We start from the raw sequence: 24,816 nt of genomic DNA on the forward strand, positions 1-24,816 counted from the left end.
TCTTAGATTTATACCGACAAAATTACTTTTCTCTAAAAATTAAAAAAAAAAAAAAAAAAAAAAGATTACATATGGTTTCAAAACACTCAAAATTGATTAGCATCAATACTTTTATTAAATAATTTGCAAAAAGAAGACTAAATAAGTTTGTTTAACAAAAAAGTTTAAACATCTGAAAAAGAATAAAATGATCATATAAATTATTGTATTATTAAAAGGAAGGTTCTTTCAAATTATGGATACGCACGTGAATCGTAGCTTTAATTAAATTAATTAATGTCATCATTTTTCCTTGTATTTTTATTATCTTTATTGAGAATCAAATACTTTTCTTCTAGATAACTCGAACCTATCTTTCACGCTTATCCGAAAAACCACTCTTTTTTATCCCAAAGAGTAACTATATAAAATAATAATTAAAAAAAAAAATTAAATAAGGCAGATTTATTTTCATCTCACAAAACTTTTATTCTTACTGTTAAGTTCCATTTTTTTAACTATTTTGTTTTTCATATTCCGAAAATTGCATTCCTTTTCTCACCATTTTTTAATTTTAAAGAAATGTTTGTATTCTTACCCATATTTTAAAAACTATAACAAAATTTATGAGAATTACTTTTTTCTTTTTTTTTTTTCAAACCTTGATTTAGATATTGAAAATATTTATAGGAGTAGATAACAAAATGAAGAGTTCATAAGTTGAAATACTTAGCTTAATTTCAAAAACTAAAAACCAAAAATCAAATAGTTATCGATGAACCTAATTTACCAAACATATTATTTTTTAATTTTATGTAATAAGTTTAAGAAAAATATTTATATCTTTAACCATTCAATTTTCATATCTTCAAAATCTTTCTCATTTTGAATGATCTCGATTCATTCATGTATCTCCTAAACTCGAACAATATATGGTTAGTGTTTTTAGTTTGAATAATTCTCACACCTCACAATTGTATTAAAAAATATGATTTAGTTCTTTTTAATAAATGCAAGTGGGATTAGGAAAAACACAAATTATTGAATCCCCTACCTCATAAAGAAATTATATTTTCAACTTCTCCCATTAAAAAAAAAAATCTCCCACTAAATTTTTATTTTTTTTGCTTCGCAGTCATTTACTCGGATTGAATATTAATTGATTATTTGATTATGATTTGAATATTAACTATTTTTAAGTACTTTGAATTTTGAATGGATCAAATTTTAGTGCAAAATTCAAAGGGATGTTGAATTTATTTTTGACTATATCTTGTTCTAGAAGGGGTTTGGGTTTTTTTAAGCAATAATGAACTTATGATTCCAATAAAATAAATTTTTTAAAAAAAAAAACAAAAAATAATTGAATGAATTATTGAATCATTAAAAGATTAAGAGATATTTTTTTTAATATTTGGTGCATCCCAAGTATCATCAATCTACATGCATCCCTTCGTTTCACTCACATAAAAAATATAAAATGTTTTAAAAAGAAGAAAAGACAAAATTTACCGTATGACAAATTATAATTGAACAATTTAGTGGAATATATAAAGATATGTGATGTTCGAGATGCAGTTAAATATTTTTTTTGTTTTGTTTCTAGATTATAGGTTAATGAAATTTGTACGTATATATGTATACAATCTTTGTTTTCTTTTATAAATACCAGAAGGAAAAAGAGAAAAAAAATTATAAATCGTTAAAATACTAAAAATCTACAATATTCAGAATTCGAAATAATTCAAGTATGAGAGGATGATCATGAAAATTTTCTTATAAATTACCATCTCCAATAATACTAACCTACATTTAACAACCTAATTACCAACTATTCAACTAAAAATCACACAATAATATTTATCATCAAACAATTAATTCACAATAGATTTCAACATTTACAGCAATTAGTTTCTAGAAACATATACTATTACACAAATTATATTTTAGTATGAATTTATATTTTATGTAAATTGAAAAATCAATTTCATTGCTAAAATTGATATTCATCCTCCATTATTTTTACTTTTTTTTTTCTTTTAATTCGACGATGAAGAGAAAAGAGAGATCGAATTATTGACTTTTACACATGATAATTAGTATCTTATCGATTGATCTACATACAAGTATTTAAATCTATTAAGAATGTTTTTTTTATTGGTTAAAAAATATTTTAAATAAAAAAATTATAACATTCGAAAAGTCTGTATTTTTTTAAATTAAAAGAAAATCATAAATGATACTAATTTTTGGGATGTGTTAATATAAATACTACTATTTTTGTAACATGTTAAAGATAAATGATACTAATAATAATAATTAACATTCTTTGAACCTCATTTTCAAAATTCAAAGTCAGAGAAAATACAAATCTTTGAATTTTATTAAATTGTGTAGATTATTTGAACGAGATTATAATTAAATCAAGTCAATTTCAGAATAGAATCATCCAAAGCCGACATGAATCAAAATTATTTTGCTTTACTCCATCCGTTGGGTTTAAATTTCAGCCTATTTTATTAGTTTGCCATGGTTTCTTGTCCCTTTTTCTCTTCATTTTTAATCAATTTATTTGAATTTATTTTTATTTTTATTACTTTATTTTTTTGGTTCGAGAAATAGTTGAGTAGAAATCTTCAATTTTAAGAGATGTTTGGCTCACCGACTTCATAAGTCGGTGTTAAATAACTTAACTCTATAAACTTCAACAATGTTCACTATTGAAGTTTATATATTTATCGAAAAACTCCATCATCCTCTCTTTTTCTCTTTTATACATTTGTCAAGAAATTCTAACTAAATAACCTTACACCCAAAACACATATCTTTTAACTTCATCGTATTAGATCCGAACTTTAAATTTAACTTTAACGCCTCAAACACACTTTTAGTACCTTATACGTTGAGATACATGTTGACTCCAAATCATGTTAGAGTTACCAATGTTTTTATTCAAGTATCAAGATAATTCATTAGTCAATTGAAATACCTAACAAACAACATAGTCGAGCATTCAAATAAATAAGGGACAAAAGTCATGGAGAGGGATTATCTACCCACACTCCCCCTTCCACATATTCAAAGTTCGAGATATAAATTTAAAATCATATATGTGGGTTTTTATCATTTTCACTCTCTAATCTCCTCCAAAATAACACTTCGGGATAGTAAATTAGAATATTAGCATGAATGGTATTGACAAATTTTGGGAATCAAATTTAACCCAAAAAGTCGAAAAACTCATTTCATGCACCAGCTATGAGTCGAGAAGTAACCCCAATTGATTTGAGAAGATTTTCAAGGATAGAATAAATCATCTCTACAAGAAAAAAGAAGGCAAATCACAAAATTTACAAAATCACGCTGATAGATGAGAAAAAAATATTCTATAGAATCTACTACACGTCACATAATAAGATCTCGACATCATACATGATATGTTGCAAAACTTGCTGCTCATAATAGGAAAACAAACTAGCAAATATGCACTACACATATCATATAAGAAAAAAAAATCTTCAGGCAGAATCTGCACGACACGAAACATGTTGCTGACATAATGCAAGACATGTTGTGAATTATCTTGCTCAAGATTTGTCTATCATAAAATCAGTCAATCATGTCATTTGCATCACAAATCACTTGCTATTCTTGTGTCATAGTAATAAGACTGGAAAAAACTTTTAGCACAAATCAAAAGTAAATATGGAGATAGCGGATCACCCAAAAGTAAGTTACACTTCGGTTGAATCAAACTGTGAGCACCATTGATCAACACAGAAGATGTAACAGTGGTGACACAACTCACATCTAACGTAAACCATGGACCCTCAAACCCCGAATGACTCATAATACACTTAAATAACAACCATTCCCCAACCATTCCCTCCAAGGATAAAAAAAATGTTATAAACAATCGTTACAAATTTAACTATAAAAGAAATTGTGTGACGATACATTAAAAGAAATTTATATCAATCAACAACTACCCTAATTTTGATCTTTTGTGATTACTATAAATATAAAATATCAAGCACAATACTTTTGAAAAAGAAAAAAGAAAGAAAGAACGAACTATATTTATGCCATCTGAATAGTTTAATTAATATAAAACACGTAATCTCTATCTAGAGACAAGAAGTTCAATGCATTTACCGTACATCATTGTAAGAAAGATGCAAATCATTATAAGAAATATGGAAGAAATAGACTTAATTTTCAAAAACTAAAAACTCAAGATAAAATGGTTACCTCTTATCAAAAGTGGCCTAAATTGATTATTGATTTTCAAACCATTCTCACATATGATAAAACCAACAAAACATAAATCAACTAAGAAAAACAAAGGTTAAACTATATAATTTCAACCAAAAGACTAGATATTCAAATCTTTACCCTAACATATCATTTAACTAAATAAATAAATAAAAACTAATCACATGCACATCCTTAAACTAAAAAAAATAATCACATGTGATAAAAACTTCTTGTTATATATATATTTTTTTCCTTGAAAAGAACTTATTGTTACTATTAATTATACAAAAAGGTGTTTTAGTCAAAAAGAAAAATCCAATTGGGTTGAGAATTAAAATAATACAACATTTTAGTAAGGTTGAGATTCTTAACCACTAAGTTATGCTAAGATGGTGAATTATTCAATAACTTAAAAGCATAAAACAACTATTCAACAACTTTAATATCATTCTTTGAGTTTGATATCAAAGAATCCAATTCCTACCCGTTAGGGATGAACCATAAATTCACATAAAGATGAAACCTAATTTTACATTCAAATTTCTATATACATAACTTCCCATTTTCAAAAGGCTCTTCCTTATTTTACTCAGTCCTACAATTTTATTTTTTTATTTTTGGAAACTATTAAATTTACTTTCAACAAATGGTTTTAAGAAATTGGTATATATTTCTAATGACTTTTCTATCAAAATTTGAGTGGAGATTCAAAATTTAATAGTTTATATCTTACCAAGTGGTTTAAGTTAGACATTTTTTTTTAGAATTATCTTTTAGCCTCCAAATTTTGAAGAAAATATATGAAAATATGAGATTAAAGCTCCGTTTGGTGATCATTTTGTTTTTCGTTTTTTCTTTTTTAAATTAAGCTCATTTTCAATTCAATTCTTATTTGCATCTTTCTTTAACTGCAACGGTTAATTCTTATCCAAAAACAAAAATAAGTTTTTAAGAACTAATTTTTTTAGTTTTCAAATTTTGGCCTAATTTTTTAAACCATCAATAAAAAGTAAAGTATAAAGAAAAAAAATTGAAAGTTAAAATACTGTCTATAGACCTAATTTTAAAAAATAAAAAATCAAAAGCCAAATGATCATCCAACGAAGCATAGAAAAAATATATTTTGAAAATTTAAGGAATAAAGACACATATTATTCAAAACTTAGAGACTAAAAATATAATTTTTTTTTCTTTTTTTTTTTTTTTTTAAGTTGAACGTAGATGAGAGAATAAAACCTTAAACTTTTCTTTGGTACAATAAAGATAAGGATTTAAATCGCACGTTTTTTTTATCGATAACACATCCATATCCTATTGAGTTATTCTCACTTTTAGCGATAGATTTACTTTGTTTTTCAAAATTATTGATACCCTAAGATCATGGGAGTTGAAATAAAAATGAATTATTGAACACTAAAAAGAACCCAAAGAATTCAAATCCCACTGTTTTCTTTGAACTTATTCAGTATTAAAATGGAGATGATTTGAGAAAGAAGGAGAAAAGAAAAGAAAAGAGAAGAGAAGAGAAGACGGCTCTTTCTGTAAACCAAAACAACCAACCAAAGCAAAGTAAAGAAGAAAAGAAAACAAATAGACAAATCCAAAGCTCCCAAAGCTTCCACTGAAGTGAAGCCAAATCACTCTCTTTTATCTCTAAGCTCAGAAATCACCATTTCCTTCCTTTCTTCCTCTGATTCTCTGTGTTTCTACAATACCCATTTGCGATTCGACCAAAACCCACATTCCATTTCTCTCTAGAAATGTCATTCTCCTGCGGAATCGAGTGCGTTGTGGTTTTGGGTTGCTTAAGATGGGCTTGGAAGCGATGCACTTACATCGGCTCTTACGACAGCGCCACTTGGCCGCCGGCCACTTGCGACGACTTCGAGCCAGTCCCTCGAGTCTGCCGCTTAATCCTCGCCGTTTACGAGGCCGATCTCAATAACCCTCAATTTCTTCCTGATGGGGGCTACCGCCCCAACCCCGAATGGCTAATCAAGCGCGTCACTTACGAGCAGACACTGGGTCGGGCTCCGCCTTACATAATCTACATCGATCACGACCATCGCGAGATTGTTCTTGCGATTCGTGGTCTCAATTTAGTCAAAGAGAGTGATTACAAACTGTTGTTGGATAATCGATTGGGGATGCAGATGTTTGATGGTGGGTTTGTTCATCATGGTCTTTTGAAATCCGCGACTTGGTTACTGAATCAGGAATCTGAGACGCTTAAACGCCTTTGGCTTGAGAATGGATCCGATTACAATATGGTCTTTGCGGGTCATTCTTTGGGGTCTGGTGTAGCGGCGTTGTTGACTGTGATTCTGGTGAACCATCGGGACCGGTTGGGGGGTATTCCGAGGAGTAAAGTCCGGTGCTACGCGGTGGCGCCGGCCAGGTGTATGTCGCTTAATTTGGCTGTGAAGTATGCGGATGTGATTAATTCGGTCATTTTGCAGGTAATGGATGAGTTTTGCTCAAACCCCATTTGATTATTAATGATTTTTGACAAGTCTATTGCAGCTCCATACCAAACCGTGTCTTGATTTCTTCATGTTCTGTGGTATTTAGATCAAATTGGTGTTGAAGGATTTTGAGCATTCTTTCATTTTTTGGATTTCCTGATTTTCATTTTGTTCATTTTAGTTCTTACGTCTATTGTGGGATCCTTCACCTCAGTTTCTCCCTTCCCCACCATTTGACTGGAGCTTTGTTTTGTTATTTCTTAAGGACTTGCTTGTCGTCCTCGAATCAGTGCTCAGCAATTTTTTGTTCACCATGAAGCGATAGAAATTCAGTTGTTATGGATAAAGTTTTGTTTGTTTCTTTGTTTGTTATTTAAATTGACATGATCTGGAGTATTTGGTTCGAAAGAAATCATATGTTTTTGGAGAATAAAAGGGTTCCTTGGGAGGAAAGCTTGGCTTTGATTAAGATTCCTGTGGCCTTTTGAGTTCTTTCTAAAGCTTATTGCTATTCAGTTTTTCAGTTTAATTCTTGTTGTGTAATTCCTTTGGTTTGTATGTAATTTTTAGTTATGATTTTGGAGCTTCGTAGTTACTTGTTACTGCTCCCTTAAGGGCAGTCCTTTAGATTGTAGCTTTTAATTATCGATAAGAACTTTTTTCCTGTTTTTTCTTTACATGGTTTGGTTTGTTCTTATTCAGGATGATTTCTTGCCAAGAACAGCCACGCCCCTGGAAGATATATTCAAGTCAATCTTTTGGTATGTGTCACTATTGGGCTTACTTCTTTGGATCTATGACAATGGCAACCTCTTCTTCCTAGAACTAGTGCAATAAAATTGCTATTAATATCTCTTAAACCAGGCCTTGATGCTTTGCACAGTTTGCCTTGCCTATTATTTCTGGTTTGCTTGAGGGACACCTTCATACCAGAGGGTCGAAAGCTGCGGGATCAAAGAAGACTTTATGCACCTGGAAGAATGTATCACATTGTTGAAAGAAAATTTTGCAGGTATAGGCCACTTAAATTCTCCTTAATACATGAATGTTGAATATTGAATGTTCAGTCTTCCAAACTGAACAGGTTCATGCCGCTTTCCAAACATTAATCATTTACGTGACTTCAACTACAGCTGTCTTCATAAACTAAGTTTTTGTCCTTTGTAGCTTAATTCTTAATTCCAAATTTGCAACAAGACAACTGTTTGGTCTTCACACGACAAATCCAGCTGATTTTCACTGTATTGTTTTCCCTTTTGTTCAAATAAGCAGTTTGGTATATGGTGTCCACGACCTTTTTTTATACTTTTGTTGGAACATTGATTACGATTTGGAAATAGAAGAGGAGAGTGGGACCTATGGGTATATTTTACCACATTACATGCTTGAGACCCCTCAGTTTGTAAATGCCAATGTGAAGCATAGCACAATTAGGGGCAAAATTCAATTATTTGTTGTGGGTTCTGTATAGATAGTGAGCTCGATAGGTACACTCTATTCTGTATCAGGTTTAGTCTGATACCTTTCTCAGCCTTTTGGCTAAGATCAAGTGTAGTTGGAAAGCTTTATCCCAAGGATTTTGTTTCGTGGTGTGGTTTGTTCTTTGGGTAGTTTTAAGGTTTTATTTCTTTCTGTTTGTGGTTTTCAAGTTTAACCATCTCTTTATAGAAACTTCATTTATGTTTTTTTTTCCTTTCATTTATGTTTATTTTTCTTTAAGGAAAAAAGAGAGTAGAGGTCATTAATGAACAATCCTATTGTATAAGTTCCCGTTGATTTTCTCTACAAATCTATTTCTCAACTTCACTTTGCTTGCCACCAAAAGAAGGGGAATACAAGAGGGGAAAAAGAAAAGAAAAAACAGAAAAAGAATCAAAGTGAACTTCATCGCCTTGCTGATTTGCAAATGATCCCTGTCATTTAAATTTGTTGTTGGAATCAATTGTGATCCATTATCATCTTTCTGATTGTAATTTGAATTCCTAAGCCAACAATCGCACACACACAAGGTCTTAGCGTCGGACACTCTAATGAACACTCACAATCATTATCATCTTTCTGATTGTAATTTGAATTCCTATGCTTTCACTCCTTGCTTTCCAGATGTGGGAGGTTTCCTCCTGAAATTAGAACTGCTATTCCTGTTGATGGAAGATTTGAACATATTGTCTTGTCATGTCATGCCACATCAGATCATGGTATAATTTGGATAGAAAAGGAAGCAAGGAAGGCCTTGGAAGTAAGTATAATCTCTAACACTTCTTAATCGATAATTCATTGTTTCTCATTTATGTGCTCCAAAATCTTTTGTTATCCTCTTTCCCTCGCTTCTTCTGTGATGGGGATTCAAGGAATACAAAAAGATAATAAAGAATGTTTTTTACCACAAAAATTCTATAGTATTATCATAATTGTGCGGAAATTTATTTGAGAGTGCCCCCTGAGAAAGCTTTACTGGATAAATATCACAGAAATAATAGAACTCTTTTCTAACAACAAAAACTCCTGCCTCTCTGAAGCTTTAACTCCCCATATACAGTAGCTATATCTGCGCATCATACCACAAGATCTCTGTTTCGACTTAAAAGAGGCAACTGCAGAATTTCGTAGAAGCAGTTCTTGATCTTCATTCTTCTGGGTCCGGGGGATGATGCTATAATCACAAAATAGTAAACTCTTCCAACATGGCAATTTTTTTCTTTTCCTGCATATTCTAATAACATACTTGGACGTTGGGCCTATTGCAAGGACTTCTGCTGTGATTATACCTGCAACCATGCTCTTCTTCTATCACCCAAAAGTCTACCTTACTCCACGTCTCCAACATATTCTTTGTTTCTTTTTTCATATTTCTTTTAATTAAAACTCTATTCTCAAGTCAACAGATAGATCAAAGTGAGCTAATTTTATAATTTTGAGGACTATGCCTATTGCCTATCACTGAAGATGCACGGACGAACGTTAAATATACAGTGAGCACTCCTAATCCAGGGAGTTTATGTATAACAATGTATTGATAGAATGCTTTCACTGGTTATAAGCCCATTCCTCGAGTCCCACTAACTGCATCCAATATAAGCACACTACACAACCCTCTTCCATAAGCCCTCGAAAGTTACTACTAGCTCCATTGAGAAATTCTTCAGATATTTCCTATGGAATGGAACAAAGATGAAAGGAGGTAGGCAGTTGGTCAATTGATCTAAAGTCAGTCCTTGTCCCCCTGAATGGCTTGGGCTTAATAGGCAAAGGAACCTTCTCTGATGGTGAATACTTATGGTGAAATGAAACTGAAATTATGTGGGCAAAAAAAAAGTACAAATGCTCAAGGAAGTGAAATTACATGGTGTAAATTCTTAATGAAGATTCCAAAGTCTGAAGTTCCTTGTCCCATCATTTTCTTGTTGTCATTGTCCTTTTCCAATGACAACAGTGCCATACCAATCAGAGTTTTTCCCATTTCCAATTCCATCCCATAATTTAAACCATAAAACTTAATTATTGATGTCACCCAAAGAAATTTATAGGATATAAGTAGGTATCTTTACATCATGTATGATTTCTTCATAAGTTTCCAAGGCAAAATTTTGCTGAAATACTCTTTATGCCAACATCTAAAAGTAGCTGTGATACTTTGCAAATACTAATACATAATTTAACAAAGTATTTCACACTCAGTTGATGAAAGAATCTGCCGATACTACAACTACAACAGCACCAAAAATACAGAAATTTGAGAGGAAGAAAACCCTTGATAAAGAGCACAAAGATGCTTTAGAAAGAGCTGTTAGTCTGAATGTTCCTCACGCCGTGAACTTGGAGGAGGAAGCTTCTCACCATGAAGATGAAACACAAGAGCCTCCTCCAAGCAAAAGTGGAGATTCCTCGACAAAGACGAAACCAGCTTCTGCCAGGACAACCTGGGACGAAGTAGTTGAAAAGCTATTTCATAGAAACGAATCGGGAGATCTTCTTCTTAGAAAAGATGTAGCAACAGCAACAGAAACAGATGAAGGCCCCCCTCAATCTCAATAACATTGTCACTCCGTTCCTCGTGTAAGTCATTTTGAGGTTAGATTTCCTTGTGCATTTTACGTCTGTTGCGAGTATAAGGACGGGATACATCTTATTCTTCATGTTTGTGAATTTTTCTGTAAAATAGTCATGATTTTTACAATTGGGCAGTTTGCCTTCAGCGTAAATAACAATTATACAGATGAAGGGAAAGAAAGTGTTGTCCTATTATGTCAAAAACATTCTTTAAATTGTGATTGATGTTATTATTTTGCTTGTGGATTCCTTTGGCGATTAATTGACAACTGTTGTGATTTTTTTCCCCATCTTGTTTGTCTGTATTCTATTAAAGCAGTTATTACAATTACATTGGAATTTAACAACTCAAATGTTGGGGATGCGCCGATTTGAATTTCCTTGCAGGTTTTTTTAAGCTTACATTGCTATATCAACCTAAAAAGAAAAAAAGAAAAAAAGAAAAGAAAAGAGAATTCTCCATAATTAGTTAAAATTTTGATAACGTTGATATCAATGTCAATAGTTCAAGTGCATTGATGTGTTGCCAAAATTTTTGAGATCTGCTTGTAAATTAAATTAAATTACAAAAATACTATGTACTTAAATGAAATAGCATTTTAGAAGATGAAACAGACAATTCAATTGATTAAATTGTAGTCGAGCATAAAACATGATAGCCGATCAAGCAAAACATAAACTTCAATCACCCAAAAAATTATCAACTTGATCAAACACAAGCTTGCAAAATCCCAGAGGAGAAAAAAAGGAGATGAGAGAACGGACGGAGTTGGTTTCAAGAATGAGAAGCTGAAGGGCAAGAGAATTGATGGAGCACAATGTCGAGATTCTTGACGGGGAATAGAAAGACATCTCGAGGTTTTGAAGAATAGGTCCTATAAATACAGGATATCTTAACATTGTGTGAAGACAACTAAACTTAATCCTTTATACATAAAGCAATTTACCTATTTGCAATATCGATGATCCCAAGCTTGGTTCGTTCAGAATCAACAAAAAAGGTAGAAGTTTTGATAACAGAGGGTCAAACAGCATCATCTCCATTAACAGGCAAAATACAAATCTAGTCTACTGGAGCAAAAATAAAATAAAATAAACTAAATAATCAACCCCGAGAATGCGATATATATTCTTACAGCTAACAATAAGTGGTTAATCAGATCATACTTTGATTTTTGCATATTCAAAGGTTCCTCAGGTTTGCATGGCTTCTGCATGGTAGTTTTCAAGCTCTTTGTCAAGTTCATCTGAGGACTTCTCCACAGGTTTCTTTCTTCCCTGGCCACGGCCACGACCACGCCCTCGGCCACGGCCGCCTCCACCTCCTCCTACACCTTGTCCACGATTCCAGCCACCTCGCCCACGGCCACGGCCATTCCTCAGCCCTCCACGATGGCTTGGACTATACAAAATCCAAGAACTTTAATAAAACCACGGCAACAAAAACTAGTTTTACCAATTCAAGCAAAGTTTGTTCATCTTTACTCCATTTCCAACTCGCGATGTACAGTTTTAAAACTTGAAAGGAAGCTGAGCCATCGTACACATAATATCGCTTCGTTCATCTTTTGTCAATTCCTCAAATTAGGCTTCGGGACCTCTCCCATAAGCCTTTGGGTTATGTTCTCTTTTCATTTATATATATAGTCTTGTTTCTCATTGAAAAAGAAAAATAATAATAAAAGACTTATTAGACACTTTTTGAAGTTTAGAGATCTATGGAATACAAAATTGTAAGTTTGAAGATCTATTAGATATTTTTGAAAGCTCAAGAACTAAATAGATACAAACTATAAAGTTGTAATTTAACCTCATAAAAGCTACAAGAAAAATATTGTTTTGCTTGTGTTTTCATTTCTTTCTCCATATCAATTTTCAAAAATAACTTAGGCGAATTTAGACAGTTTGATTTATAAAAATTTTAAAACACACGCACACAAGCATTGCACTACTATTACTAACATCTGTTGTCCGCTTTTTCTTTTTTGTTCTAAAAACTGTATTAAGGAAATAATTCATTAGCCTGTCTTCCACACTTCCAAACAGGTAGAAAAGAAATAAGTAAATAACTCTCAGTTCTAACGCCCCTAAGAAAATCAGGGATACGAGTAACCAAGAACAACTGACTTCAAAACCAATCCAACTAGCAGGCAGTAAAACAATCCCATAACATAGTAATGATAATAATAATAATAAAACCTAGCTACTCCACTACTGAATATAAGAATTTCATGCTGAAAGCAATGTCCAGTCAGAACTTACCCAGGAAAAGGGTTGACCACGTTGGAGCTAGCAGTACGACCAGATTCAGGCCTGCATATACCCAACAAATATTAATATTACTAAACATTGTAGCAGATAATATTTCTTTTCATCAAAAAAGTTAAAAATACGACTTTTAAAGGACAACACAAAAAGGCAAGGGGGTCAGTTTCAGACACCGCAGCCAAGGACATAGGAAGATAAGAAACCATTAACAGACTACAACAAAATTTATCAAAGAATCGAAAATACGTAAATTTTTTCCTTCTCTTTTCTTCCTCCTTTTTTTTTCTTTTTTTGATAAAATCGAATATAATACGTAAATTTATCAAAGAAACCATTAACAGACTACAACAAAATTTATCAAAGAATCGAAAATACGTAATATTACTCCATGTTAAAAGCGAGAAAGCATGCGTTTTCAGACCTAAAACGAATCTTGAGGTTGTATTTTAAGAAGTAACTTGACTGCAATCAGCAAATGCTAGTTTAGGCCAGTTGGAAGAATTTGTGCATCTAGTATAGTCACATTACATTGGAAGCAGCATACTCACGATGGAACTTCTTAGAGATTTTACATACATACGATTGAACTGAAAATACTATTTAGATGAAAAGAACATTTATTACATATCTTCAAAGCATTAAACATTAAATTAAAATGGCATAACCAGCCCATCAGAATCTTCCAGTTTGAGATTAGTAGAGATCATAGTATAAGAACCTATAGGTCAAAACTCAAAAGTTACTATACCATTTTGTTTCTAATGAGGACTATTTGAAATACTCACAAATGCTGTTTTCTGTCAAAGATTAGTATTTTCTCCAAGGTGATCTCGATGAAGCCTTTCCCTATTACCTAAAGACGAAGAAAACAACTCAAAGATGGCTGCTCTTCCCCCTATTTCGGTTGATTTAAGTTCTTCTAAGGGTATTTCAAAACATGTTTGTTTTCATTTTATTGGGAACAGTAACTTATGTTGACTAAATGAATTTACAAAAGGTGAGATCTTATCCAGTGGATTACAAAAAAAAAAACATCTCCCATTGGGCATGAGATTTGATAAACTATAATTTAGAAAGGTGAGCTCAATTTACACCAATTAAAGGAGACGTATCTAATAGATGTTAAATAAGATTAGAGGTCTTGTTCCTTATCTAAAAAGATACTAGAGTTGCATTCCAACCAGTAAGACCATGTTAAATAAGATTAGAGGTCTTGTTCCTTATCTAAAAAGATACTAGAGTTGCATTCCAACCAGTAAGACCACAAGAAATCCCGAATGAAGTTCAGACAAAGAATCTTCCTCTCCTTGAAAAGGTCTACAATGAAAACCAATGCTTTCAAGACACAACCAAGCGCTCACCTTGGGCGATGCGATATGAGGCATTTCTGCCTCTTGCAATCTCTGGGCAACCAACTTCAAAGGGGCGCTCACATTGGTGGCACCTCACAGTGCCTTGATGCACCTTGGCTATTTGACGAAGGCGTGCACCCAGCGAAGTACTGTGTTTCATTATTTTTTTTTTAATTTGCTTGATACCCAAGGAATTCAATCCGAAGCCATGAAGAAAGAGCCTTGGTGAAGATTTTCCATATTTGATTCGATTTTATTAGGCATTTTAAATTCAGCATCTTTCCCCTTCAATTTCTTCTTCTTCAAGGCTTCTTCCGATAGACTCTTCTTCAATGTTGGTCTTTCAGAACAGAGCGACAATTCTTCTTCAAATCTTCTTCCACAAACGAGTGACAGTTCTTCTTTCAACGTCTTCTTCCGCAATATTCCTCTTCTATTTTGCATCTCGTTCTGATTTGAAATCTAAGTGAATAAACTTAATGTTCCTCTCCTATTTTATATTCTTCTTGTCGGTTGGGTTTGTGCTTTGTGGTCACCTCCACCGATAAATTTCAATTTTCTTCTTTCCACTTTTTTTAAACCATTGAATCACTGATTAAATGGTTTAAATGTTAAATTGTTAATATTCTGTCGGTGGGTTGGTGGGTTTTGTAGTCAATGATAGGTTTTGTGATCAGTGGGTTCTTTGGTAGTTTTTTAAATAATGAAATAATGATTATATTATAGTATACATATTAGACTAGTATATTATATATTCTTAAAAGTTTAGTTTAATTTGTATTCTATCTTATTATTAATTTTGTTCATTTTTATTGGTAGGATTTTGTTCATTTTTATTGATTAGATTATTATTTAATATTTTAACATTTGGATTATTTTACCATTTATTAGAATTAATCTTTGAAGTTTTGACATATATACATATATATCCTTATGTTCTGCATATATTATTTAATTATTTATTTATTCATTGTGCCTCGCTTCATTCAGGCATCGCCTTTTTTTCGCCTCTTGCCTTCGCACTTAGTGTTTTACACTTTGAAAACACTGCTGAAAACAAGAGGGAGAATGTCCCTAACATCAAGAGGAAAGGTGATCTGCCACCCAAACTCTTGACGAATGAAGTCCCAAAGATTTCGGCTTGCTTGCACCAAAACAAGAGATGACTATGCAAATCTCCATCGACTTTGCACAAAATGCCGCAGTTAGGAGACATGGATATCCAAATAGATTTCCTTTGAAGGTGGTTGTAAGAATTAAGACATGACTGGCTTGACGACTCTCCTATAAAGAACTTCACCTTTTTGCGGCATAATTCTTTCTAAATGCTTAGATAGATCTTTACAGCCAATTGTTCCATCGAAGCTAACGAAAGATTTTGATGAGGAAAAAAAGAAACCCATCCATCTCTAAATTCCAGCATCAAATGTCAGGGATACATTGACATTCACACCGACAAGAGCATATGAAGGCTGGCCCAATCCCAGTTTCTCCTTGAGTCAAATATCTCCCACACCAGAAGCTCCAAGAAGCCAAAGATTTGTTACACATGTCAGCCACAAAATAACCAATCCCGTGCAATAGCAAACAAAGAGGGAAAGCTCTATTTCAGAGCCTCAATACCAATCCACAAATCAGGAGTACCAATAACATTAGCAACTTTGCAAGTGATGAGTGAAACAATAACTTTCTTCCACAGGGTGGTGGATTTCTCTTTATGAAGTCACCAAATCCATTTAGCCAACAAGGATATATTATTCCAACAATCCAGTAAACCTCCTACTAAAGTTAACTTACTTCTTCCCATCTAAGATTAAGAACAACCCTTTTATTTGTTGCCCATCCACAAAAAGTTCCAAAAGAATGTGATGGATGCTGAGGGAGTGGATGGGAAAAAGGGATAAATAGTAGATGGGAAGGTTGGCCAATGATGCTTGAATGAGAATCTATCGGTCTCCATTAGAGATGTATGAGTAGAGCCTTTCCTAAATTTTCTCAATGATGGAAACCAAAAAAAATGATGAAGTTTTATGCTCAGCATTTGGAGGCAAGCCTAGATAAGTCATAGGTGGCTGGCCAATCACCAACCTTGCAGTCCAAATTCACCACTAATGAAGTGAACATATGGATCAAGGTCAACCCCAAAAAATTCCAACTTTTGACAACTCATGTTCAAACTAGATACATCCTCAAAACATGTTGGGTTATTATGGGAGTTATCGAAAGAGGTCCACCCCTTTTTTAGAAGGAAAAAGAACTTTTCATTGATATAGTGAAACGAGTCTAATGTTTAAAAATATAATGAAACAAAGCAAATAAGAAATTTAAAATACAAACATGAGCAGCACAAGAGTATCTAACAAAATGATGCTAAGACAAAGTTCATTGTAAAGAAATTCTTCTAGAAGGCTTTTTTATCCCTCTTCAAGAGGAAAATTCCACTTTTCTTGTTGCTAAGATTATTTTGGTTAATGGGTGATAATGCTGGTTTTGCATTTGGATGGGATAGTATTTTAGCTTCCATGGCTTTCCAAATCTAAGGCCTTGCTTCTTGGATTACTTTGCTTGTTTTCTTCTCCTTTGGGTGCTTTATTCTTCGATGTTTAATTTCAGCAACAGTAATTTTTGGACACTTGTACTTCATTAGTTTCAATGCTGTTCTTTTCACTCCCTTCAGAAGCTTGTATTTTTCAACTTTTTTTTCGTTCTATCTATCAATGAAAAGTTTACCTCTTTTAAAATTTACGACTGTTTGGAGGGTTCATCTTCCCAAAGCTATTTTCTTTATTGTTTTTCTAAAGAAATAATTTTATTGATGAGTGAAATTACAAAAGGAGAAAAGGAGATATCCCCAATCCAAAGGAGTTAAATTGGACAAAAGAGAGGAAAGAGTATAAAAGGAGACAAGATAATTCAATTTACACCAAGAAAAAGGAATAAAGAGGACATTATCAAAAAATTGTCTACATGTAGTCTCCTTAAATTTGAAGGTTCGACGATTTCTTTCACTCCATATAGACCAAAGAAAGGCACGAAATAGATTCTTCCACAAAAGATCCTTCTCTAATTTGAAGGGATGACCCAAAAGAAGGGCATCGAGCATGTTGGGGTCATTTGGAAGGACCACCGGCCAGTTGAAAGAATTTCTCAAATCATTCCAAAAATAACAAGCATACTGGCAATGGATGAATAGGTGACCTAGCTTGAATCTCCTGGCTGCACTTACAATCATTCCATTAGCCTATTTTCTTTATTTTCATCTACCAATGAAAGATTTGTTCCTTTTTTTTCATTTTATATATGTGACTGTCAAAGCCAGCTTACTCACCGCGTCCTACTACATTTTGATTATCGAAATAACTTGCAGGATATTAAATCCTACGTATATGACCACCATGTCTACAACCTATTACCCCTAGACCCTTTATTATTGGACCCTTTATCATTTACATGGGCCCTTATTGATCACTAGGTCAACCCATAGTGATAATGAGATGTTTGTTCCCATTAAAAAAATCCATCGTCATTCCATGCACAATTTACACGGGTAGGTCATGTGGTTGTTTTTTAATAAATGTCGGAACCCACAAATGGAACAGTTCTTGCAACATGAAAATAACTCATACATGCCATGGAAAACACAGCTAGGTGGGTCCCACTATTAAAAAACACCAATTTTATAATTATAATTTATAAATTCCTTATATTATGGGCCCCAAGTGTTCACAACTCCCTAGATTTCATAACTCCTTACTTTCACTATTCCACTTCTTACCCCAAACACTCCCTAAGTGCTACCTCCTTGTGGAAAAATGGCACAGTCGCAAGGTGGGTAAGGGAAGCGAGATATGGTTATGGGAAGACCAATGGCTAAGAATATGCACCAATAAAATTCACTCACCCACTCTAGGGTGGGGAACTCAAGAGGATTAACAATGTCAAGCAGAGGTTATTAGTTAGAGTGTGTTTGGCCCAAGGAGTTGTAAAGTAGGAGTAGGGAAGTAAGAGTGTGAATTCCACCATTTGTTTGGCCCAAAGAGTTATGGGTCCCACTATAAAAAAAATCAATTTTATATCTTATCAACTCCTTACACCGTAAGTCTAGGAGTTCATGTAACTCCTTACTCCCCACTATTCCACTCCTTATCCCAAACAACCCCTTTAGGACTTGAAATTCTCACGAGAAATCTAACGATGAAGCTTGTGAGTAGCGCCATCTACCAGATCTACCAATTAGTTGTAGTTTATCTTTGCAAGAGGATTCCAACAAGTGGTCAACATTAACGGACACATCTCTGATATTTAATTTGTCAACCAAACATAAATTAACCCTGCTATTATTAACTGAATTTGGAAGTCTCAAGTCCCAGTAGAAGTCATCACATATAGTTTGAAAATATTCCTCATGGTGTTCTCTCTCTAAGAAGTTTGCTAGGCCTTTCTATTCAAGATATATATTGCAATTGGGTTGTTTGATTGTTTCCTTTGTTCCATTTTAGGTTTCATTTGACTACCATTCCCCCTGGAAAAGGTAAGGACAAATAGGGGGAGTTCACCTACCAAGAACTTCTGAAGGAGGCAAATGATAGTTTCCCTTTAGGGAATAAGAAGCAACTTAAAAGTAGGAAGATAAAAATGACCAAGAAATAGAATAATGTGCAGTAACTTTCTATTCCCAGCACACAGTCATTAACAATATAGATGTTAAAATTAATTAAGAAAATAGATAAAAGGAAGAGAAGAAGTAACTAGAATACTACATACGTTAAAACAACTGTCCTCCTGCTTCTTCCATTCACTCCAGTAACGTTTATACGTGCAGAAACTGGCATTTCAGCATTATCACCAAGCATTTCAATCTTCATTGGCCTCCCATCCAATAACACATTGTTATACCGCTTCAAAGCAGCAAATGCATCACTTCGACGAGTATATACCACCTCTGCTGAGCCCTTCAATAAACAATGGGAAGTTTATCAGCCAACTAAAGCTTGATAAGGGAGCTAACTTTTATATACACATCTAAAACAGAAATACAATGACTATCATATTTTCTTATAAATCTCATGCTAAATTAAGAGAAACTAAATATAAATAACAATAATAAGCAAAGACAATGAAGAGGAGCAAGAATTAGAGAATACGTGGTCAAGGAACGATACACACTAAAGAATGAGACTATGCCACCACATGTGAAACCACAATCAATCTCATAAACTGTACTGGTTTGCAAATAGGTTGAGTCCTTAAAGAAGAGGAAAAGAAACTCAACCCTGAAAACCTTAATGGAAGGGTTGGAATAACAAGTTTTTGAGATATCTAGATTCAAATGAACTGAATATATTAGATTAGCTATGTTCAAACTCCTTAAAAATGAAGTGCGTTGAGCATAGCCGGCACAAGTTGATTAAAAATACAACATTCTTTTTTTCTCACAATAAGATCGCTTCTATTCCATCCCTACTTTAATTCATAAACAGAGCCTATTGCACATATTACTAATAATTAATTACTTTGTAGTGTAATTTTATTCATGAAATAAAATATCAAACCATTATAGAGATTATTTTAAAAACATGCAATATATATATATTTGCACACATATATATCAAGTAATATATATACACACATATATATCTATACAATATATACACACACACATACATCCGTGAGTGTCCGGGCCAACTTACGTGCACCTCGACTAATCTCACGGGACAACCCGCCTAACCCTACAACATTTGGGTGTCAAGTAAACTCGTAGGAAATGGATTGAACCCTTGACCTCTTAGCCATTTAGTGAGACTATATTTCCTTTTTACCTCTAGGTCAACCCATGATGGTATATGTATATATGTACGTGCATATATATATATATGTGTATATTATTCATTAACTTGAAGTTGTTACATGTATTCTAGTTAAAAGTTCAGTATAATAGTTTTTTTAGCACCACCAGTCGATCCAACTTCTAAAGTAAGGATTCAGTACAGCATACAAATAAAGTTGAATTCACCAAAAGCAAATACTAACTCAAACGTCACACAGCTGTGGCTACAGTCCAAAACAATATTGATACTTGATTCCAGAGAGAGCCAAATAGCAACACGTTACTGCATAATTTTACAAAGACAGTGGAGGAACTTACACTTGGACGACCATTTTTGTCATAATGAATTGCAAATCTTTTCAGGTCTCCAATCTCAGAGAATAACTCCTGAGTTCACCGTCGGGTTCCAAGTGAATATTAATCAAAAAAAATGAAGAGAAAGCATCTTTAGTCAAATATATATGGCTTGAGTTGTACCCTTATATCTTCTTTGGACACCCCATAATCCAAGTTGGAAACGTACAACTTTGTGCCAATTTCAATCCCAGAAATCCCTGAAGCTCTAAGACTATCTTCGAATAAATCATGCTGCCATTGAACATTCTTCATTCTGCGTGGGGGCTGATGAAAGCATGCAGATAAGAATCCAGACGGGGAAAATACATATCAGCTTATAAATCGACAAGAATATAATTCTCCACCCTTGAAAGTCCTTTGAAAATAACCCAGATAACCCACACGTATTCAATATTTGCAAAGATAATGGTACGAATACACCAGAAGACTATTCGGATCAGAGGGTGACCCCCAATGAGATTCTCCACAGAACAACAATTTTACTGATCCACTTCTGTTAAAGTTACTATAGTGTTGTTATTTGAGATCCACGTGAGCATGTATTTTCAAGGAATATCAGGTTCTCAAGCATATGCATTAAACATCACAGTTTAAAGCTTGCCTTGCGAATTGAGTAAGCAGATGCCCGTGCATTTATGCCGAGAGGACCCCTGCGAACTGATCCTACCACTACTCCTCTTCCACCATTAAAAGACCCACCTGCTCCACGACCACGACGGGCCCTACCTCGTGCTCTAAGCTTCTCACGGTTACTCTTCTTTATCACATCCTCTAATGACATATCCAAAGGAGTAGCCATTGGTGTGGTAGGAGGAAACAGATTACAAGAAACTATAGAAAAGAAGTCCTGCAGAAAGGTAAGATAAACATTAATCATGATACTTGCACGAAACTTGATCTTTCTTTGTTCTTTTTTTTTTTTCCTTTTTTTTTTTTTTTTTTTTTTTTGACAATAACAACCACTTCCATGAAACTTGATAAATCAATACTTCATTTGATGAATCAACTGTAACATCCATCTTCGACAGAACACAAACTCCCATCCTGACTACAGCCCAACCAGGACTCTAAAGTGCCAAAGTAGATTTTTCTAAAACAATGTGTTTCATAACACTAGTAAAGGTAAAAGTAATAGTAAGGCAATGCATAAACATCAAGACAATGTGAGGCATAAGCATGAATTTAATTTTTTTAAAAAAAAAAAAAGAAACAAAAACACTCATGAAAAAGCACACAATGATTACAGAACATAATGATTATACCAATTACAATAAATAAAGCTTACAGATCACAGCTATGAAAATGAGCTAAAGTAGAGGGGACGACTAAGGGTACAATAATGGAGAAAAAATAGAAGAAGTAATATCTAGTTATTGCTTGGATCTCCAAATTGTGATTAATGATTATAAAGATTGTTTTCATAATGTTGTGGGATCCTTGTAATTGAAAGAATTAAATTATTCAAATAATATCAAATACATAGGAATTAACCGATTATTTACATATTGTGCAACTTGACAAAAGGAAAGAAACCCTGCTTTTCTGACACCTCGTAATTTATGCTCCCCAAATTTATTCCATTTTGATTCACCTCGAGCTTTTGAAACGACAATAAATAAACAAAACTACTCATAAAACAACCCCATCCCTAAGTCTGTAGGTCTGTTTCTTTTCCAACTAAACTCCACCATGAGCTTTCAGGTTCTTTTACGTGGACCTGGACCATAATGATGATTTTATAATTAAAAGAAAACAATATAGTCCTGATGATAAAGAGTAGAAAGTCTAAAATAAATGTAATTCTCGTTTCTTATGTTCTGTTTTAAGATCGTCCTCCAGCCTTTCAATAACTTAAAACTTTGGAATTCATGCAATCAAAACGTAGAGTTGTAAACAGATTTTTTAGAAAAAGAAAACGCCAGTCCATGATTGCTCCAACTGCGGTATCCATGCCCATATATGATATATTTGCTTCCAAAATCAATGAAATTATAATAAAGACACACTCAAGACAGTCCAATTAACTCAGATTTCAGATCTAAAACCGAGAAGTAGGAAATAGACGCATGAGAAAAAAGAAAATAAGCATCATCCAAGGGTTAAAAAGATATCTACACTCACCACCACTTATAAGGGGAAAAAAATACATACAAGAATGTAAAAGACAATAGAAATGAAGTCAAAAAAACACATAGAACGATGGTTATTAACAAAACATTTTATGCAGGAAACAATAGTTCATCATACAAAAGAACCAAACATCCTCGCTCGATTTCAACTTCGAAAACACTTTCAAGATCCATAATCACACATAACAACCATATTCTTATAAACATAACAAAAGAGAATCCCGATCGCATCTTCTCAAAAAAAAAAAGAAAAAACAACAATATTTCCATTCAAAACTCCGATTGACAAATAACCTAACAGTAAAACGACATATCAAATTCACATAATGACCAGAGTTTATATAAAAAAAAAAAAATAGAGAGAGAAAAGAAAGAAAGAAAGAAAAAGATTAGAAAAGTTACCTGAAGATTATCCCTAGAAACAGTCGAAGGACTTCCGAGAGAGCGAGAGAGAGCGAAGATCAAAAATTCAACAAGATCAAAGAGAGGGTTTGGAGGGGATGATGATGGAAAGTGATATCAGGGCGTCTAAGAGAGAAACTGAGATTCTTCAGGCGAGAGGCGGCGGCTGTGGCGACCTGAGAGAGACTTTTCCTTCGGGACTAAGAAGACGATATTTTTCTCATCGAACATTTTGTTCTTCCCTTTGTTTTTTAATTTTTACAATTGCATTCTCGTAGACAAAAATAGTCCATTTTGTCGATAAATTATTGAAATTTGACCTTGTTTTCCTGATTTTATAAAAAGAGTCTTGAATTTTTTACCTATGGAAAATACCTTAATTGCCCTTTATTATACATTTATATATAGGGAGAGTGCACCGCATGAATGGAAATAAAAATGAGTAATACTTGGATCTAGCTCCAATCTTTATACGTCCCCTTCAATCACGAAGTAAAAATAATATATATTAAAAAAAAGGTTTATCACATGGCAATTTCCGATCAGATAATCCTCTTTTTTATTACTATTATATAGCTACTAAACCTAAGCATTTTATGAGAAATTTGCATCATTGTGTGTTGAATTTAGCAAAACAAAGTTTGATTAAGCATAAGTCTTTTTAATAGGTTTTGATGATCTAAGTTCTAAAAATGAAAGCTTGAAGTGGATAAAGTCATATTTTATTTTATTTTTGTGTCGAAGAGTGTTTATGTCACAAATTAGTTGCAATTCTAACAACAACAAAATAAAAGTTTGAAAATATGTCAATGAATTATTCTAGAGATGTCCATTTTTTCCGTTGGAGCCACGAAAACCCATCCCGCTCGAGGTAGAAAATATTTGATTAGACGAGGAATGTGGGAGGGAGAATTTTCCTAATTCTCATCATAAGTTTTTTCATATTTTAATGCATTTATAGGTAAATGCCAAAAGTTTCTTACTTTTAATAAGACATGTATATTGTAACGTTTAAGTTGGAGACTAGAGATTAATATTTAAATTTTAACTTTTAAAAACGAGGAGATGAACTTTTTAATTATATATTTGTATATAAATTATTGTTGTCTTTCTAAGAAAAATTTACAGTGGTTTATTTAAATGAAATATATTGGTAGAAAATTCTAAAAAATTATATTGTTGAGAATAAAAAAATAATTAAAAAAAAAAACCTGTCAAACAATAAATAAATTCTAAAAAATTTAACAAAAAAAAATTTCCACCCTTCCCGCCCGTGGAGATCTCTAGCATATTCCAAGACATTATGTCCCTTTATTCCTAAAACTTAGGGCAAATCCTTCGTCATATCGTCCTTAAGAACAACCCTAGCCACATGAAGTCTATATAAAGGCAACAAATCTCACTCTTCTTCTCAGCACTCGACAGAATTTATACATTTTTATTTTTGGCTTTTATTTTAGTTCATTTATAAATTAAATTCGGTACCTTGATACTTGATCCAATCCTCTCGAAAGTTGGGATTATAATAACTAGATTCCTCTCGACAAAGAAGAAATCGAGTTAGATTAAGTTTAGACTTGGGTTGATTCTTTAGCTTTACAAATTTATGCAATTTTATAGTTGAACTACACTCTTGTTTGCCTTTGATTTTCATTTCATATTCAGTTATGTTATTGTATTGATTGATCTTTAATAAAATTGCTTTTGTAGTTTCTTTTTATCTCTTATCT

The 24,816-nt window shown here is 33.0% G+C and overlaps 2 protein-coding genes across 4 annotated transcripts; one reads left to right on the top strand and one right to left on the bottom strand.

The window, feature by feature from the left end:
• Positions 1-5,557: 5,557 nt before the first annotated feature.
• On the top strand, positions 5,558-11,041 carry LOC120085003 (alpha/beta-Hydrolases superfamily protein). Of its 2 annotated transcripts, XM_039040822.2 has the most exons (5): positions 5,558-6,695; positions 7,404-7,462; positions 7,585-7,713; positions 8,805-8,940; positions 10,380-11,041. In XM_039040822.2, the coding sequence occupies exons 1-5, from the start codon at positions 5,997-5,999 to the stop codon at positions 10,734-10,736; spliced, it is 1,380 nt and encodes a 459-aa protein (XP_038896750.1). In that variant the 5' UTR covers positions 5,558-5,996; the 3' UTR covers positions 10,737-11,041. The 2 variants fall into 2 exon arrangements, with proteins under 2 accessions (XP_038896750.1, XP_090171315.1); XM_090315189.1 differs by lacking the exons at positions 8,805-8,940; positions 10,380-11,041 and adding an exon at positions 7,869-8,309 and having other exon boundaries at positions 5,663-6,695.
• Positions 11,042-11,655: 614 nt separating this feature from the next.
• LOC120085013 (THO complex subunit 4D-like) lies at positions 11,656-23,450 on the bottom strand. 2 transcript variants are annotated; one of them, XM_090315192.1, is made up of 8 exons: positions 23,087-23,315; positions 22,058-22,272; positions 21,157-21,402; positions 20,676-20,819; positions 20,517-20,585; positions 19,136-19,323; positions 13,014-13,064; positions 11,656-12,153 (listed from the first exon to the last, which is right to left on the bottom strand). In XM_090315192.1, exons 3-8 carry the CDS (start codon positions 21,352-21,354, stop codon positions 11,946-11,948), a joined length of 858 nt encoding a protein of 285 aa, XP_090171318.1. In that variant the 5' UTR covers positions 21,355-21,402; positions 22,058-22,272; positions 23,087-23,315; the 3' UTR covers positions 11,656-11,945. The 2 variants fall into 2 exon arrangements, with proteins under 2 accessions (XP_090171318.1, XP_038896761.1); XM_039040833.2 differs by lacking the exon at positions 22,058-22,272 and having other exon boundaries at positions 23,087-23,450.
• Between the last annotated feature and the right edge of the window lie 1,366 nt (positions 23,451-24,816).

The sequence above is a fragment of the Benincasa hispida genome, chromosome 1 (genome assembly GCF_027475165.1).
Source record: "Benincasa hispida cultivar pf3 chromosome 1, pf3_genome.v1.1, whole genome shotgun sequence".
NCBI lineage: Eukaryota > Viridiplantae > Streptophyta > Magnoliopsida > Cucurbitales > Cucurbitaceae > Benincasa > Benincasa hispida.

What these genes read in the sequence shown, in the direction of transcription:
- LOC120085013 (XM_039040833.2), bottom strand. Translation starts at nt 21,354, where the DNA reads ATGGCTACTCCTTTGGATATGTCATTAGAGGATGTGATAAAGAAGAGT. An exon ending in ACAAAAATGGTCGTCCAAGT is followed by an intron (nt 19,324 to 20,516) that starts GTAAGTTCCTCC and finishes TGTTTATTGAAG; the next exon opens with GGCTCAGCAGAGGTGGTATA. An exon ending in AGGAGGACAGTTGTTTTAAC is followed by an intron (nt 13,065 to 19,135) that starts GTATGTAGTATT and finishes GGGTATATGCAG; the next exon opens with GCCTGAATCTGGTCGTACTG.
- LOC120085003 (XM_039040822.2), top strand. Translation starts at nt 5,997, where the DNA reads ATGTCATTCTCCTGCGGAATCGAGTGCGTTGTGGTTTTGGGTTGCTTA. An exon ending in ATATTCAAGTCAATCTTTTG is followed by an intron (nt 7,463 to 7,584) that starts GTATGTGTCACT and finishes TGCTTTGCACAG; the next exon opens with TTTGCCTTGCCTATTATTTC. An exon ending in AAGCAAGGAAGGCCTTGGAA is followed by an intron (nt 8,941 to 10,379) that starts GTAAGTATAATC and finishes TTTCACACTCAG; the next exon opens with TTGATGAAAGAATCTGCCGA.